Raw genomic sequence first — 18,780 nt, 5'->3', positions numbered from 1 at the left:
AGACTCTACATTTTTTAAAAGATATACTCAATTCGTACATGGTAAAGGGTTCATTAAGGACACAACATTCCTTAGCATCACCAAAAGATGATATGATATCCTCACATTTTTTAACAATATCTATTTGTTCAGGGGTAAAAACTTTGCCCTTAAAACTATCGTTTATGTTTTTAAAGTGGTTGGCGAAGGTATCCGCAACGTCATTGCCAGTAACAACGGAACTATTCTCTCTCTTGAGAACAATGTTTTTCCTGGGCGAAATACCATCATTATTGATCCTTTTAATCATATTCCAGATCTCGGATAAAGGGGTAAAACGATCAATGTCTTGACAGTACTTTTCCCAGTAAACCCTTTTGGCTTGCCTTAAAGTTTTCTGGGCAATAGATCTTTTCTTCTTAAAATCCTCCAATAAATCTGGAGGGGGTATTACATAACTTTTCAATTTGCTCCTTGCTCTATTTCTCTCTTTTATTCTAGAGGAACAATCTTTATTCCACCATGGTACTGGGTTTTTCTTGATATACTTGGCAGCTCGATGTCCTTTCAAATTTTCCAGGGTAATCTTTTGATTCCATGAAAGTATCGAACTCTATGACCTTGTCTTCTTTCTCTAAGGTATTCCATTGCTCATCAGTTTGCTGCCTAAATTCATCCCAATTTACATTCTTTGTGGATAAAATTGAACTGATTGAATGGGAGTGGTCGATCTTTGTTTGCGTACCATTCCCTTTCAGTATGTTCAACTCACTTAACAAAGGATAATGGTCACTTCCAAAACTATTATTCAGGACCTGCCACGTTGCTTTGTTCGCTGTATACTGGGAGGGGCTAATGTTAGATCCAAACAAGAAAAATTACCTGTGTGGTAGTCTACTCTAGTGGCACTTCCATCATTTAAGAAAACAAGATTTCTCTCGTTTGCAAAATCTTCCACTACTTTACCATTTGCATCTGTTTTTTTACTGCCCCATAATGTATTATGAGCATTAAAGTCTCCCAATATTACAAAGTTTTTTCCCCTCATATTCTTGAAAAGTTCATTCAGCGAGTCTGTGCTAAGTTTGCTGCAGGGGTTATAGAAATTAACTACATTTAAAACCTCATCATCCAATAAAATTTCTAATGATATTATCTCCAGATCATCGTGTTTAAAAACACTTTTGTAGTTTAGTGAAGAATGGACGTATATAGCGCAACCCCCTCGGGACCCTCCTTTTCTATTCCTATATTCACATATATAGTCTGGTATATGCATGACTCTCCCCTCTTCTAACCAAGTTTCTTGTACACAAATAATTTCTAAGGGTCTTTTTTGTTGATTCAAAAATCTAATTAACTCATCCCCGTGGCATTCAAGACCCTGTGCATTCCACTGGAGAATGCTGAATGCCACGAGGGTGATCAGACTAGTAGAATAGGCTGCAAATTGACTGTAAATCAACGTCTGAGGGATGTAAACCCAGAGTATCTTTCAAAATATGTGTTATTTCATCAAATGGATTACAGTCAGGCTTTGTTACTATTCTGATTAGTCTAATTATGAAAGAAATAAGTGTGATGTCTGAAGCCCCTTTCAAGAAATTACTATGCGTTTGTCCTACATTCTCAGACATTTTACTTGTCACCTCTGTTTTGGTAGAAAATTGCGAATCCGAGACGATTTCCATTTCGGTTTGATCAGAATCTGCATTTCCTTTCTGAGTGTTTACTTTATTGATTGGATTTGTTACTTTTATTATTTCTGCCTTGTTTACAAGATGTTTTCCCTGCTTAATTTCCTCATTTTGTTCAGAGCGAAGTCTCACTGCTTGTGCATATGAGATATGATTTTGTATTTTAATTTGCTGCACTTCTTGTGCTTCTTTTGAGGCCTCACAACCTTTATAAGCAGCCGAATGGTTACCATTGCAATTTACACATTTGAAGTGTTGTCGCTCCAGCTCGCAATTTTCTACCGAATGTCCTAGGCCACATCTGGGGCACCTTTCCTTAGCACTACACCCACTAGCTAAATGCCCGTATCTTTGGCATTTAAAGCACCTGGGTGCTGGTGGAATATATTCCTTGACTCTTATTTTCTGGAAGCAAAATTCAACATGCTCTGGAACTTGGGGGGTAGAGAAGAACAATATTACGGTCTTTAGGGGCTTCAAATCACCCTCAATTCTCTTTTTCATTCTCTCAACCTTCACTACTCTGCTAATTTCTAGCTCCTTCAGAATATCTTCCTCTGAGGTTTCTAGAGAAATTCCAAATATGACCCCTTTCGAGGCGTGGGTTTTTTCCTCTATTTTGACCGGAATATTGCCAATCTCTGGTATCTGAGTTAAGGCTTTACGTTGCTTCTCATTTTTACACTTTACTAAGAGACCCTTCCCACCACGTACAAACTTTATGAAGTCAGGGGAGACCTGCAAGCCTTTCCAATATCCTTCTTGACAGTTAGTTCATTAACTACACTAAGGTTTTTATTTCTCTCAATGGGTACTAAGAGTACCTTTAGGTGGTCTGCTTTTGTGGCATTTATTCCTATTTTGAAAGGAGTTGACGGCGGTGTGCCAAAGTCGGTATCCGCTGCCAACTCTTCCACATCACTCAAACTTCCCTCTCTCAATCTTTTTTTGCTAATTTTAGCTTCCTTATAACTTGAAATCCCCCCTCTTCTGGGGGCTTACGCTGAGCTAGATTCTCCGCCATTGTGGTTTGGCGGGAAATTCAAAGTGCAAAGTGCATAAAAGGCCCAAAAATGACAGCTTACCTACTGCAATCCGGAATTTCCTCAAAATAGCAATTGCAAAAAACCAAAGGACTAAATCCAAATTCCTATATATCCAAAATCCTATATATAATCCATGACGACGATGGTTGCATTAACGCGTCGCACCGCACCGCAACACTTGGTGATAAGCACTCGGGTTAGTAAATGACATGATTTACAAGGCTTTGAATAACATTTAAAAAATGGTAGTCAGAATTACATATAGTAACTCCTTTTAATGGTACATCCTCTATAAAAAATAGAAACATTTGGAACAAAATTTATAGTAATACGGTATTCTACCCAACACCCTGAAATAGTCCCATTCTTGATAACGATGTGGTTACGTTTTGATTAGGTTTCGGCAAATCCCGGGGCAAATCTTAAGTAACGTTGTCTTTTATTTCTTTTCATGAAAATCATGAAAGGGAAGGCCCCAAATTGTGACTTCTACTGATTTACCCTTCATTTCAGCTTGTCATATAAAGCCTGCTACAGTTTCAACGCCTTAATTTTCTCCCATTATTTCCTTTCCGATCCAGCCTACGCACTATTAAATGTATATATTGAAGGGCAAGTCCACCACAACAAATGTAAACAAGATTTAGATAGAAAATATGACAAGTTCATATTTTTCAAATCTGGGTCTCGTAACACAAAAGTTAGCAAATAATCGTACGCTTGATTTCCACAATTGATTGTACATTGTAGTCAATGGAATCAATCGTAAAAAAATGTTCTACGATCATTGCAAAGCTTTGTGTTACAGGCCTCAGATGTGAGCTTATTTTCACAAACCAAATATGCACACAATTCGTAAATTGCAATTGAGGGAGCCGATAAATTCACGCGCTCTATGATTTTCCTTATTACTTTATGATATAAACTAAACCATATACTAAAGTGCCAATTTAGCTCTTAAAGAGCGTGTATAGAGACTTCGGAGTGCTGATTTGTCTAGTTCAAATTTGAACGAGAAAAATCATCACTCCGAAGTGCAGTTACAATCACTTCAATTTTTAGAGTGTGCAAACTCTTTATTTAAACGCAGTATGTTGCAACAACAGTCAACATGGTCATTTTCAGTGAGGAATCTAACCTCGTTTAACTTTATGAGGATAACATTCACATATTTGAATCTCATATAATGACAAAAAATGAAAATATTTCATATATCATAACATTTTCGGAGGATTTGTAATATTTCTAATTTCTATTTCGACCAATGAAATATGGATTTTCCTTTTTTCTTCCGATTTTCTCGTCACTTGGATTCATGTGAAAAACATTAAATGATAATCAAGGAAAATAGCACACTTAAAAATAATATTTAATAACAGAACACTTTCAGATAAATATAAACTATGAACTAGCTAATTAAAAGGTGGATTATCAAAATAAAAAAAAATCACGGTGATCATTCGCTTCGGACAATACTAAGTCAAAGAAAGTCTTTTATTTAAATTTCCCATGTTATTTACTGATAGCTCTAAAAAACGTCATACTTTCTCTGATACTAGTAGTTGACCATCTACGTCCCATAAAGAGACACTTTCAAAAGAAACAAAAAGAAAAATGATTATAACGATTCAAGAAGGGCACAACCTATCGATAAGCTTGTCGATCATCTCAGCAAAGACGGTCTCGGGAAACACGAACGATGAAAAAATCGCCCGGGGTGTCATCCAGCTTTGCGATGCTTTCATGCGACATCCCTGAATGGCATCATTCTTTTTGCGAATTATCTAATCTATTTAAACATCGAATTCAACAATGAATAATCGGAACACCAAACCTCATCACAGCGTCGCACGCACCACGAACCGTCCTCTCTGCGCACTTTGATGCGAAAGTAAGTTTTGCAGAAAACGCATTAAAGAAAAACTTTTTTTAAAACCAGCAATAAGTGCACCTACAAGGTGAGCAAATTATTTACCGGTGTCTTCGTTCGATAGTTGAGGTTCCAAAGTTTCATCCCGTATCTTTATATTTTCTTGAAGTGAATTATTTACGCTACAGTGGGCACCGTAACAGAGCGGACGGTTCATGGTGAAATCGCGAGGCGCGATTGCGCACTGTATCTATTCTACGAACCGTCCTCTCTGTTACGATGCCCACTGTGGTGTAAATAATTAACTTCAAGAAAATATAGAGAAACGGGATGAAACTTTGGAACCTGAACTGCGTGTGACGACAGAGAAACCTTAGCTTCACGTTATATTTAACCCCCCCCGAATATGTATAGGTGTTAATATAAAACGGAGCATCGTATTTCAACTAAAAATGAATGAATAGACACACAAAACGAAGCTTCGAATAAACGACGTGTAACAATCTACCGCTCCTCCAAGACGAGTTCATATGCCTTTGGAACCAGAGTTGTAATACGATGACCATAGTCATAGTTTGGTTGCACACCAGGAGGCAAAGTGATTCTGAACCGCTGAAGAACATTGGTGAAGAACAGGAACATTTCCATTTTGGCTAATTGCTCACCAAGACAAACTCGACGCCCTATTGAAATAATGAAAAAAAGAAAACCTTTTAGCTATGATTAAAGAAACCATGGTTGATTTATATTTGGTAGAATATGTCTGCCATAATAATATAAACTAGAAGATTTACAGCGGTCGTATAATTGCCAATTGTTGGTAGGAATTTCAATATATACAGGTCGTACATAATCATTACAATGATATCCACATGGATGAGAGGAATAAACTTTGGTTGAATTCAAATTAAACTTCGAATTAAATTGTGTTTTTAGCCAAAAAGAACAATTGTTGTTCAGGTTTTTCATAACAAATTTAAAATCATTGTAAAGGAAAGTTTTCTTGATGTATCAGAAATCAGAGGACCTATACTAGTCCAGATTGGACCTTGTTGTTTGGAAGTGCCCTTTCCCAACAGCTAACATAGAGGGCACATGTCTCCCAATCTCTAATCAGCGCCAATCTACTCATCTTGACTCCCCAACAAGATGAGTAGACTGGCGCTGATTAGAGATTGGGAGACGTGTGCCCTCTATGTTAGCTTTTGGGAAAGGGCACTTCCAAACAACAAGGTCCAATCTGGACTAGACCTATACCTGAGTCCCCCCCCCAAAAAAAAATCAGAAAACACAATTGATCAAATTATTTATCTTATATCCACTTGTTTCTCGAAGAATATATCAAGTATTTATTTGGCAATCAAAAACAGGCTCAATAAGGAGGAACACACAATGATTTTGGAACTATCCTCACCAGCTCCAAATGGCATGTAGGCATCATGTTTGACAACAGCCTTCCCATCCTCAGACAAGAAACGCTCAGGTCGGAACACTTCCGGGTCACCCCATATCTCAGGAATATGGTGTATGTACAGAATGTTCATCATGAGGTTGTCACCAGCAAGGATGTCGTAACCCTTGACCTTCATATCGGACGTTGCCCGATGCGGGACACCGTCAGGGGCAATTGGACGATATCGAAGAACCTCCATGAGCGTTGCCTCTGTGTATGGCATCAATTTGCGATCTTCGTATCGAGGCGTGGCACTTGATCCTACTACAGAATTGATCTCGGCTACGATCTAATTAGAAATCGAAAGGGGAGAATCGTCGTAAAGAACACGATATTTCGATTTTTCATGGAGTAACATTATAGATAATCAATTGATTGTACAACATTTTTTTTCCCAAAGCAAAAAATTACTCGATTGTCGGGCGATTGTAAGAAATTGTATTACCTTTGCAAAATAAGCTGAGTATTTTATATTAACTAAATATCAACTCGGAACGTATTTAAATTTATTGTGCAATATTTCTGTTGTAAATTATACCAGCAATATTACACAACTACAGTCAGCTGTCCAATAGGGTGTCTTTTGAGAGTGGTAATATATGAAGTGAAACGTTATAGACCTATTGTGAGCCGTTACGACCTGCAGACTTGAAGAGTGCCTTAAAACCCTGCCACAGGCTGTCAAAAGGGCGGACCATTATGATTTAGACGGATGAAAATACCAGAAACAATTTCCTGACGGTGAACGTATGTAGACTTTTTATTTTCTTTCAGTCTCCCCCACACACCGGCCTAGGTGGTTCTCTTATACATGTCTTCTATGGCATTTGAATTCTTCAGCTAAAAGGGTATTTAAGTTTATTAGTCAACAAAGGAGGATGATACAAATTCTTTCTCTCCAATTAATGTTTAAACTTTTGAAGGACAAATAGAAAAGTCATAAGTCTTATTTCTTTCAAATTTTAATGGAAATTCAAGTCTCGATCGCGTCACCCCTGTAGTAACTCTTATAATGGAAGACGATAATAATACCCCTTATTCTACATGTATTCCATTCCAGGACGCTAGTCACCAACTGCTTTCTCATCCTTACCTTCTTTTGAATTTCCGGACGGCCTGCCATAAAGAGGAAAGCCCAAAGTAGCGTTGTCGATGTCGTTTCCGTTCCCGCCAGGAAGAAATCGAAAACTAACGGCCATGCCTTTGACAAATCCAGTTCACATTTCTCGCCTGCTTCCCGCGCACGGTTTATTTCCTTCAAGTATAAATCGATGACATCTCTGACATGATTCGAATCATAAGTTGTCTTGTGCTCCATGACTTCGTCCTCTAAGTACTTTCGGATTGCCCTAATATTTCTTCTACGAGCGTTGTCGATGAAGGTGGGGAGATTAGACAAGGCTTGCGGTGGATCATCAGCCACAAAGAAATTTATCCGTTTTATCATGTCCTTGAATTTTGGATCCGAATATTCGAATCGCTGGCCGAACGTAATGGCGCAGATTATGTTTGAGACAGCATTGTTGACGGCGAAGAAAGGATCGAATGGTTTACCAATCTTCTCCGACAAAATTTCATTGAACATTCGAGCTTCTTCGTTGATAGAGTTTTCAAGGGATTTTTTGCCCATTCCGAAGTTACGAAGCGCTGCGAGACCAAAACGTCGGTGCTGTATCCATTCTTCCCCTTCCGAGAATATGATCCCACCTAACACAAGATTGGGAAAAGATTTTTTACTGCACATAAAATATTAAATGCATATTTTATTTCTCATTTGACTGAGTATATCATTTTACAACAAATTTTCAAAAAAGGGAATAACATTAACAACACTAGTGAGAATAATTATTATCATTAATGATTATTAATATGATTAACGATGGAATTACAAGAACAGAAGCAAAGATGATATAGGCCTACAGTAAAAATAATCATCATTAATAAGAGTAATGAAACGAATAGAAATGATATTAATTCTGGTGATGGTGAAAACTTATGATAATATAATTTAAGCGTATAGTTATAAGTATGATCAGAAATGTGATACCTAACTACACTAACCCAGATTTATCATGGGCGTATTATGTACCGGGGCCAATCTTACAAAGAGTTGCGATTGATCCGATCAATCAAAACTATGGAAAGCCAGCAAAGTCAACATAAAAAATACATGTTTGTTAAAAAGATTTCTGTATATGAATGTATATCCATAATTGATTTCTTGACAATTTGGTGTGTTCTCCTTTGTTTGCAAAGAACATTTTGCAAATTTGCTGTAGAAAAAAAATGACACTGGTGGATTTCCATAGAGTTACGACTGATTGGATCAATCGTATACTCTTTGTCAGACGGGGCCCAAGTCATCTACAATTCTAACAGTGGATGACAACGAATTGCAGGATCGACACTTACCATGATACTGAGAGACAGCTTTAAATTCCCATGCTTCTTCTCTACCAGATGTTACCGCGGCTTGTTTGACAAGTGCCTCATTAACGACCTCGGGACTAGCAAGAATTATGTAACGAGTCCCGCCATTGTCCAGACACACGACATCACCGTATCTGACAAAATAAAATGTGACTGTTTTATCATCTCTTCAAAATATAGATTCGTCAGGGACGTCCAAATGTGTATCCCGTGTTGAATGCAACGTTAATCATCGTATGCCGTCGGAACAGTTGCAAACTGTAACAACCATTCGGGATCAATCTTCCCCTATATTCAGGATCCCCCAGGAAAGAAGGAACTTTTTTCTTCCAAAACTTTTGGACAATTCAGCCCCCCACCCTGATGCGTGTGTGTGTGTGTGTTTTTGAGTTTTTTCAGACGTGTATCAATCAGGGGGGTGATTCACAGAGATTTAAGTATGACTTAGAGTCGCACTTAAATGTCTAGTTGCGCGCAGTATAAAAGGCATGACATCATTGGTCAGATCATGCCAGGAGGACGCGCACTACTGCGTATTGATCAATAAGATTGCGCGTTGCATATCATGTACGCGTCGACATTTAAGTGCGACCTAAGTCATACTTAAATCTTTGTGAAACACCCCCCTGATATGATTATTTACGTCTGGGACAGACCTTTAACGTCACCATCCAAAAAACGTGTCCAGGGTTCGAACCTCGAACTTCTGCATCAATTTGTAACTTTACCACGTAGCTTGGATTACAGGGGCACGCCACAACGCCCAGTTGTGATACACACTGTATTACAGACTTTTTATATAGATCCAACCCTTTGGAAGGAAACTTTTCTCGTTGTTTCAGTTAACATAAGCCCACCAGATCGTTGTGAGCACGATTGCTTTTTCAAATAAGATTGTTCGTGCAGGAATCCAAGATATTATCATACGTGACCTACTATTCACCTAAAATTGTGTATATAGAATATTTCTTTAAAAATGGTGCTGTATAAATGCCTATTATTATTGTATTATTATCATTATTGTTATTATGCTAGCTATAGGCATTTGATGGCGAGATATGTTGTGCCGAGTTCAATGTAACATCAGCAAGCTCGTCCATTTGCCTACTTGAATTATGGAAATGCTGACATGGTGAATTTACTATGAGATTGAAGTTCTCCCAGATATATATAAGTCAAGTCACGACACTTGAAAAGAAATTTTGGCCCAGATAGTGTAAATATTGTCTATTTTATGATTCAAGTTAGTTCAAGTGGTAATGGGGTAATAAAATGCGACATATTTTACATTTCATTTATTTTGAATCAATGGCTATATAGACCATATTTTGATATCACGTGATCAGGGGCGTCGATCCATTTTTCAGATGATTATTTTTTATAGGTTTTCCCGTCCAATTTCGTCAAAATTTCAACCGATTTAATGATGTAATAATTCAATTTGCAGCTAATTTGAATGACCTATGAGATCAGCATTTAAATAGCCAAATACTTAATTTAATTTAATTCTGCTGGCACGCGATTTCATAGTTATTTCATTTAAACATTTATAAAGAACGATCAAATTAAAATAGCTGAGTCGTGTTTTCAAATTCGCACCGGTACCTTCCTTGCGAACGTTTAGGAATTCAAAATAATTAATATGCAATCACTTACAAGATATGGACAGTGTTTTTCGTTGTTGTTGTTTTTTTTACTTCTTTTGAATGATTATGGAAATGGGTTTTACTCCTAAATTGGATGTTCAAAATTTTATTGAATTTTACATCTGACAGACCATCATTGGGACAAAAACTCGTTTTTGTTCCACTTTCATAACTGTGGTCAGTACCATGATACCCATACCTTCCCCAAAACGATTTAAATTAGATACAATTATGTAAAATAAAAAAGAACAAGATGATGAAGAAAAAATACCTACCATTGGCATACTAGGTCATCGACTCACTCAATGGCGGATCCAGGTAAGGACACAGCCGACTCGTGCCCCCCCCCCCCCCCTTTAGAGGCACAATTAACTTTTTTTTTCGTGGACGGAATACCCTTATTCTTTGGTTAAAAATCCTTTTTTTACTCGTCAAATTCCTCCGGAAAATGTGCCCCCTTTTGGGAAATCCTGGATCCGCCCCTGCACCCACTCATCAATCACTAAAAGAATAAGCGTTTACAACCATATCCTATAAGTGTTGCATGAATTACGTCTTTATCAAACATATTGGAATAAAATGATTCTAACTGAAAAGATCCGCAAAAAATAGAAGTATAGGGTAAAGTTTGAAAAAAAAATGAATACAGAAACATAATATCTGAATTTGGAAGTTTAAAGTGCAAATATGTGTGCCGATAAATGAAATTGAAAATGGTGTTTTAGGCGAAATTAAACGATCAGTTCGTCGTCGCGAAATTAAATGACACCTTAGGGCCATTAATTTAAACAAACTTCTCTCTAAATTGAATTTCTACAAAATTCAAAGGAATGATATAGAACGGAATTGAATGCTAAATGAATGAAAATGAACTATGTGTGAAGAGGGTGGACGAAATATTTCGAATTTGAACGTCCTTTCATTAATTTAATTGCAAATCTGATGAAATTGGACGGGAAAACCTATAGTATACTGACAGGAAAAGCGTGCCTGTTTAGAACTGTTTGTTGTAGTAACTCATGAGGAGGATACATATCTCACTACACATGTACAGTTATTAGTACGAGTGCCGAGAGTGAGCTAAAAAAATGATATTCTGACCTGAAAGCTTTATATTCTAAGCATTTTTGGAACCAATGATAAAGATTGGTATCTAAAAGAAGAATAGATGCGAGCGCGAAGCGCGAGCTGAAAATTTTAATTTTTCGATCTGAAAAAAATGAGTTTAATGGACGTTTTTGATAAAGAACAAGATATGTATAAAAAAAAGATGATTGCAAATCGAAGCAGGTGTTCTTTTGAGGCTTTAAAGTGAAAACGGGACATTTGCATTCACCTATTTAATCATGAAAAGTATGGGTTTTTGCTACAGAAATGATGCGAGCGCGAAGCGCGAGCTGAAAATTTTTATATTCCAATCAGAAAAGCGGGCATTTTGAGCACGATTTTAAATAAAGAACGAGTTGTGTATCTCATTCTCGCTTGCTGAACATTACAATCTTGGTTTTTTTTGCCATATCCGGAATTATTGGGGGGGGGGGGCAAAATGATATATTTGCCCCCCAATATTTTCATTGGTGGGGCGATCGCCCCCTGCCTCCCCCCCCCAGGATCGACGCCTCTGCACGTGATAACATAACGTCCACACCCGAAATCTATCATGAACCGGTAGAATACGTGTATGGCCATGCATTATAAACATAATTAGCCCCATTAATTATTGAATCAGTGTGGAATGGTCCAATTCATGTGAAACCAGGCCATCCGATACTGATTTCATTAAAGGAGAATGAAACCTTTGGAACAAGATAGCTTGTGTGAAAACAGAAAAATCGAAGAAACAGATCAACGAAAGTTTGCGGACAAATAATGAGAAAGTTATGAGCATTTGAATATTGCGATTACTAATGCTGTGGAGATCCTCAAATTGGCAATGCGACAAATATGTGTGCTGTCACCACTTGTAAACAACTCTCCCCATGACTTATATATTTCACTTAAATTGCCTCTTTTATCACATCTATCAGTAGATCATGTGTTATTTCTACAGGAGGGCATGTAATACAGACTTTTAAAGAATACATCACGGATAAAGAGTTTGCATCACCATAAGAAAAAGCAAAAAGAGACATTTTGAGGGTATTTCATACTCCATCAAAGGGAAAGTTGTTCACATGTGACATCACACTTCCTTGTCGCATTGCCAATGGGAGGATCTCCATAGCATTAGTGATTGTAATATTCAAATGCTCTTAACTTTCTCATTATTTGTCCGATTTTCTCAAACTTTCTTTGTTCTTATTCTTTGATTTTTTTTGTTTCGACACAAAGGCCTGGGACAGATAGATGGACTAAAAGTGGAACACGAAATGAGTAGAAGATAATAATAGTTATTAGTTGGTTAAATTACCTCTTATTAAGTTCACAGATCATTGCTACGGGAGTGGTACCTTGAGCCAACATAACCAGATCACCGATGATATGAAGGGGCCATGGCACAGGCATCGGTCCCGGGGGCCGATTTATCTTCCTTCGTTTCGAAACCCATTTCATCAGCCAAACCACAAGAAGTGATGTTGTTATTCCGAGCAGAATACTACTGGAACCGAAGTCGAAGACGCCATGGGCCAGGTCTGCGATCATGATGGCAGAGTTGTTCGATTAAATCTACCGATAGAGGATGTGGTCACGTATCGTCCGTTTGTCTCGAGGTTGATTTTTTTTTCTCTCCGAAATCTGGCTCAGTATACAAACAAGCGAACAAAGAGAATATGAAATGCTATGTGGTGATGACGGAAATTATGGCGGAGATGACAATAATGTTGATGGTAATAATGATGATCGTATAATGACACCTTAACGTTAATATTGATTACAATGGCACTGTGCCGATGGTGAGGATAACACTGCATATAATATAGTCCTAATATACAACTTAGCAGCCCATGCATATGGCGTCATTGTTATGCTGACTTATCAATGCACATAAAGAACAGACCTGGTTGGAGTGGCTTTACTGACCCAGAGGCCAGATTTACATGTATTTCGGCCACCCCCCTAAAGAAAAGTCATTCAACTGATAGTATTCTTCCCTGACCCGTTTGCGGGCCCAATTCATTGGCTTTCTCCCACTGAGACCTGTCGTAATAAAGACATGTACATAGGGCGTATATAGTTGTATAAAGGATGCTTAAATGCAGTCTAATTGGTATATCATTATGTCCCAAACTGCAGGTGACACAATGATATGTAGTGGAAGTCAACCACCACGGCCTATATATACCTCTTTGTTTTGGCATGCATTTCCATGTTATGGATCGTTGCCGATCCATAATACAAATACAATCAGAACACATAATCATATGCGACGATTTTTTTTTCTCAAATACTATCAAAGTTCATATTGCCACTGATAATATCTATCTGATGAAACAGGTTGTGTTTTTTCCCTACACCTCGTATTTCAAAGATTGGCATCACATAGGCCTGTCATGTATTCAGATGTCCTTATGCAGAACCCGGAGGGGGGGGGGGGCACTTCCATTCACGATTGGATACCATGCGCGACCATGGGATCTCGAAAAGCATCCTAAACACGTAATTTCCATATTCTAAAAATGTACCTTCGGTCGTTGGTTTTACCTTATTTGGTTTAGTACGACCCCAGCTCTACACCTCGCGTGAAAAAGACATCCTTTTTACGTGTTTTTTTTTGGGTCGCACATGGTATCCGATCGTCAATGTAAGTGGCCCCCGGGATGCAGAATATGATGCTAAACTAAGAACAGAACTCATCACATAATAATAAAAAAAACATAACTCCAGGATGACACAAAAGTAAAGCATCTGTACTCACCCTCTCTCTGCCGTAAGTCCCTCAGAGGATCGAGATCAGATCCCATAAATGAATGGAGTTAACAACGAACGTTCTCATCTTTTATTTGGAATTTAATCTTTACTTTTGGAAGACGTCAAGCGTCTAGCATCGTTTGTATAGGGTCGCTGACGTATTGATCGTCATGTGACAGTGAAGACCGATTATTCTAAGCACGTGCATGCACGTCATTGAACAAATATAGCTTAAGTAAACGTGGAACAGTTGTCTCTCTCGCTCTCTCGTTGTGGCTTTTATTTATGAGGGTCGTACCATGGTCGTACGATTCAGTTGTGAATATTCACGCATGTAATTCATTATTATAGTAGACTTGTTGACTGCAAAAAAGGGGTGAACGCTGCAATTTTGAGTACAAATGTCCCACTTGGCACAAATGTTCCTTGAGTCAAAAGAAAAAGATTCATCCAAAGAGACACGCTGTATCTATGCAAATAAGCAAGTAATTTGCATAAATTTGCATATTATGTCGATAAAGTGAAAACAAGTATTTAAGATTATATATTTACCAGAACTGCCCTAAAATTGGAAATAAAGACTTAGGGTAAGAAAGGGAAGAAAATTGTCATAATATGATTGGGATATCCTTGTTTATTATTACCTAATTTGCATAAATTAGTCAAATCATAATTCAAAACAGAGTATTTTTTCATGAATCCTGAACTGTTTTATAAATAACAGCAATTAATACACAATGTCAACATTCTACATGAAAGAGAATATATTAGCGAAAACATCGATATGCTTCATGACAGTATTGGTGTCTCAATTTGCTTATAAAGAGGGCAAATATGTCAAAATGTATGACGTGATATTGCGCTAAAGCGAGACCGTTACACTTCGTATTTCCGAAGCTTCGTAATTCCGAAGGTTCTTTATTCCGAAGGTTCGTAATTCCGAAACACATAAATTGCCTATACCTCGATGTTCGTTAATCCGAAAACGAAAAAGGGTTCGTTAATCCGAACATTTGTGGCGTAATTCCGACGATTCGTTATTCCGAAGGTTCGATAATCCGAAAACGAAATAAGGTTCGTTGTTCCGAAGGTTCGTTAATCCGAAAACGAAATAAGGTTCGTTGTTCCGAAGGTTCGTTAATCCGAAAACGAAAAAAGGTTCGTTATTCCGAAGGTTCGTTGATCCGAAAACGAAATAAGGTTCGTTTTTCCGAAGGTTCGTTAATCCGAAAACGAAATAAGGTTCGTTAATCCGAAAACAAAATAAGGTTCGTTTTTCCGAAGGTTCGTTAATCCGAAAACGAAATAAGGTTCGTTAATCCGAAAACAAAATAAGGTTCGTTTTTCCGAAGGTTCGTTAATCCGAAAATGAAATAAAGTTCGTTAATCCGAAAACAAAATAAGGTTCGTTAATTCGAAAACAAAATAAGGTTCGTTAATCCGAAAAATGAAAACCGGGAAAGCAGAGGCAGAGGCAAGGAGAGGGGGGCGGGGGACACTGTTGCCGTTCAATTATCATATGAGGATGGGAAGGCAAGGGCCTTCCGAACGAATTTTCGTTGGGGGTAAAGCCAAAAAATGAAACTCATACGTCAAAATTGGGACTGTGGTGATATTTTCACCTTAAGATTATCATCTGCTTGAAGTCATTGCCTGTTTGATAGTGATTAAGTAGAGAATAACTTTTTTGAAGTGACTTCTTATTATGGCAAAATGTATATTTAGGCTTTATTTTTCGGGAGAGAGTATAATGAGCGAGCGGCTTGGTAAAACAAATTCAAAGGTGAAGTTGTATAACGTTTTTTGTGGTCAGTTATTCTTAAAATGGCATTATTGCGAGGTGTTGCGAGCGTGAATCACAAGCTAAAACTTTAGTTTATTTCAATAAAAAATGAAAATTAGTTTTTAAAAATCCGAGCAGATTTCTGCTGTCATTAAAAAGATGTGCATCTCACTAAAGAATTAACACGAGCGCAAAACGCGAGCTTAAACATACTGACCAGAAAAGGAACCTGTTAAAGAAAGCATTTAGTGACCTCTTTAGGATGCATATTTCACCAATCGAATGAGAGTGCGAAGCGCAAGCTGAAAATTTTCAATATTCCAGCCTGAAAACTTAACTTAACTTGTATACTTTAAAAAGAGTATTTTATTTCGAAAAAACATGAAAAACGGCATATTTATTTTTGAAAAAGGAACTTTCCCATTTTGGAAAATATTAATTCCCCTGTTTTTTATTACATTTTTGATGCCCCCTGCCTCCCTCCCGGCGGATCCAACTTTCGTCAAATAGAGGGGGGGATTTTTTTAGCCATATTTTCCTTGATCGGCAGTTTAAAGTTTATTTTTGTTTGTTTCTTTGAAAGGGTAGTCCTAACAGTCAATAATTAGCTTTATCCTTATAAAATAAAGTAAATATGTAATAACATGATAAACCCTTTTTAAACAATGCGAGCGCGAGCTATATTTGTTAATATGATGGGCGATATGTTTGTGATCTTCAAAGCGAGATGCCTATGTAACTAAACTTAGATAATAACTGCTAGCAAGAAGCGCGAACAGAATTTTTAAATATATAAGCTCTGATCTGATCTAAAGGGGACATTTTAAGAACTTTTTGCAGTTAGCCATGAAGACGATGCGTGTTTTAGCCAATGGCGGCGGAACGTATTTTTTTTTGGGGGGGGGGCAAAGTAAAAAAAGGGGCCAATAGGGGCAATTTGGTGCAAACGGATATTTTCACCATTAGATTATCATCCAAGAATGTTATAGAATGTCCAGTTTTCAGGTTGGAAAATCGGAAAAATTTGGCTCACGTTTCTCGCTCGCATCAAGTATTGTTTATTGAGGAACTCATTCTATTCCTGGTTACAAAAAAGAAGTATGAAATGTCCAGTTTTCAGGTTGGAATATCACAAATTTTAAGCTTGCGGTTCGCGCTCTCATTATATAGTTCGTGAGATATATATTCTATTCATGAGTCACTAAATGCAGTCCTTAAAAGATTACTTTCTGAAGCCTGTTGCATAAAACTTTTTACCTGATAAAACTCTGGTAAAAACTGAAAACTAAGGTTAGTCTGATTTCCGCCAATTACTTTAGCACAGGGCAAAAACTCCTGTAAAAACAACCTGAGTTTTCTCAGGTAAAAAGTTTCATGCAACGGGCCCCAGGTCAGTATATAAACAAATTACAACTCGCCCTCGCATTAATTCTTTAGAAAGATACACATCTTTCTCATGATTACAAAAAATGCTCCGAATGCTCACTTCACGTCTTGTTACATGAAATGTCTACTAGTTTCAGCTTGCGATTCGCGCTTTCAACATCTCACATGGATCATTATTAGTATTATTTTTATTTTTATTACCAGCAGAAGCTGTTATTAAAAATGACATCCCCTCCAATACAAATCCTATTATCTAGAGGTTGCTCGCACGCTTCCAACACACTTGATCCCCTGCATCTTTAATTAAACCATTTGCTTATAGGCATCAATTGCTCAGATAAAATCGAAATTAGCCTATGCTTGATCAGGGCGCCATTCTTAATGAAATACATGCTTTGGCCCCAACACACATCATCGATCGTTATTACTATCATTGCATAATATCGTGTAATCTTGTAATGACAACATCGTTTTTGTTACCAAAATGAATTATTTTCATTTTCGGAAATACGAACCATATTTAATTTTCGGATTAACGAACCTTATTTCGTTTTCGGATTAACGAACCTTATTTCGTTTTCGGATTAACGAACCTTCGGAATTACGAACCTTATTTCGTTTTCGGATTAACGAACCTTCGGAATTACGAACCTTATTTTGTTTTCGGATTAACGAACCTTCGGAATTACGAACCTTATTTCGTTTTCGGATTAACGAACCTTCGGAATTACGAACCTTATTTCGTTTTCGGATTGACGAACCTTCGGAATTACGAACCTTATTTCGTTTTCGGATTGACGAACCTTCGGAATTACGAACCTTCGGAAATACGAACCTTCGGAAATACGAACCTTCGGAATAACCGAACCTTCGGAATTACGAAGCTTCGGAATTACGAATGTATGCGAGTTTTACACCTATAGGTGTTATTACAACACCTATGGTTGTTACATTTACACTCTTTGGTGTTATGTTCTATCTCTAGGGTGTTATTTTAACACCTCAGGGTGTGGTCCTCTATTAACACCAATTGGTGTCAGTTTTAACACCACAGTTTTTACAGTGTACAAACTACAGAACAATAATAATGATAATAGTAATAATAATAATAATAATAATAATAATAGTAATTGCTTGATTGATTTTATTTGTCAGGTAACTATGAACAAATATGAACAGAAGTGTAAACCTTGCCCATGAAAGCCGAGATGGCTTATTTCCAATGGGGTCCTTATAATAATAATAATAATTATAGTAATAATAATATCAATAGTGACAAATATAAAACACAGACATAAAAGTTGCTTTATTATACCAATAAACGCAAGTTGCGTTGCTGATGGCTTTAAAACACGATATTTTTTCATTAATGTCGAAATAAGGAGAAGGGATGGGGTAAATTCGGAGAGCTCCCATCGGCGTAGGCTTAAATAAACAACAACAAAAAAATCTTCAGGAAACATGTTGACTGGTGTCTTATACATCTGTCTTTCCAAGTCGATAATACAAGTCAAACTGGTTTGACGGGAATGCCGGGGGAATGCAGTTTTGCCACTTCGGGGTCTCCAAAAGATATATATTTTAATAAAGTTAAAATATAGATTGAGGTATAAACTCATCATGATTCATGAATTCATGGTC

The 18,780-nt window shown here is 37.3% G+C and overlaps 1 protein-coding gene across 1 annotated transcript; it reads right to left on the bottom strand.

Moving 5' to 3' along the window:
- Positions 1 to 4,693: 4,693 nt before the first annotated feature.
- LOC121416464 (cytochrome P450 2C15-like) lies at positions 4,694 to 14,147 on the bottom strand. Its single transcript, XM_041609964.1, has 7 exons — positions 13,978 to 14,147; positions 12,532 to 12,857; positions 8,458 to 8,609; positions 7,139 to 7,752; positions 6,007 to 6,334; positions 5,078 to 5,275; positions 4,694 to 4,736 (listed from the first exon to the last, which is right to left on the bottom strand). Exons 2-6 carry the CDS (start codon positions 12,762 to 12,764, stop codon positions 5,097 to 5,099), a joined length of 1,506 nt encoding a protein of 501 aa, XP_041465898.1. The 5' UTR covers positions 12,765 to 12,857; positions 13,978 to 14,147; the 3' UTR covers positions 4,694 to 4,736; positions 5,078 to 5,096.
- Between the last annotated feature and the right edge of the window lie 4,633 nt (positions 14,148 to 18,780).

Source organism: Lytechinus variegatus, chromosome 1 (assembly GCF_018143015.1).
Source record: "Lytechinus variegatus isolate NC3 chromosome 1, Lvar_3.0, whole genome shotgun sequence".
NCBI classification, from domain to species: domain Eukaryota; kingdom Metazoa; phylum Echinodermata; class Echinoidea; order Temnopleuroida; family Toxopneustidae; genus Lytechinus; species Lytechinus variegatus.
This window is presented reverse-complemented; position numbering and strand designations above follow the sequence as displayed.

Coding starts and splice junctions, on each gene's coding strand:
- LOC121416464 (XM_041609964.1), bottom strand. CDS start 12,764: ATGATCGCAGACCTGGCCCATGGCGTCTTCGACTTCGGTTCCAGTAGT. Junction 7,753..8,457: donor AGCTGTCTCTCAGTATCATG/GTAAGTGTCGAT, acceptor ATCTTGTGTTAG/GTGGGATCATATTCTCGGAA. Junction 5,276..6,006: donor CTACATGCCATTTGGAGCTG/GTGAGGATAGTT, acceptor TTATTTCAATAG/GGCGTCGAGTTTGTCTTGGT.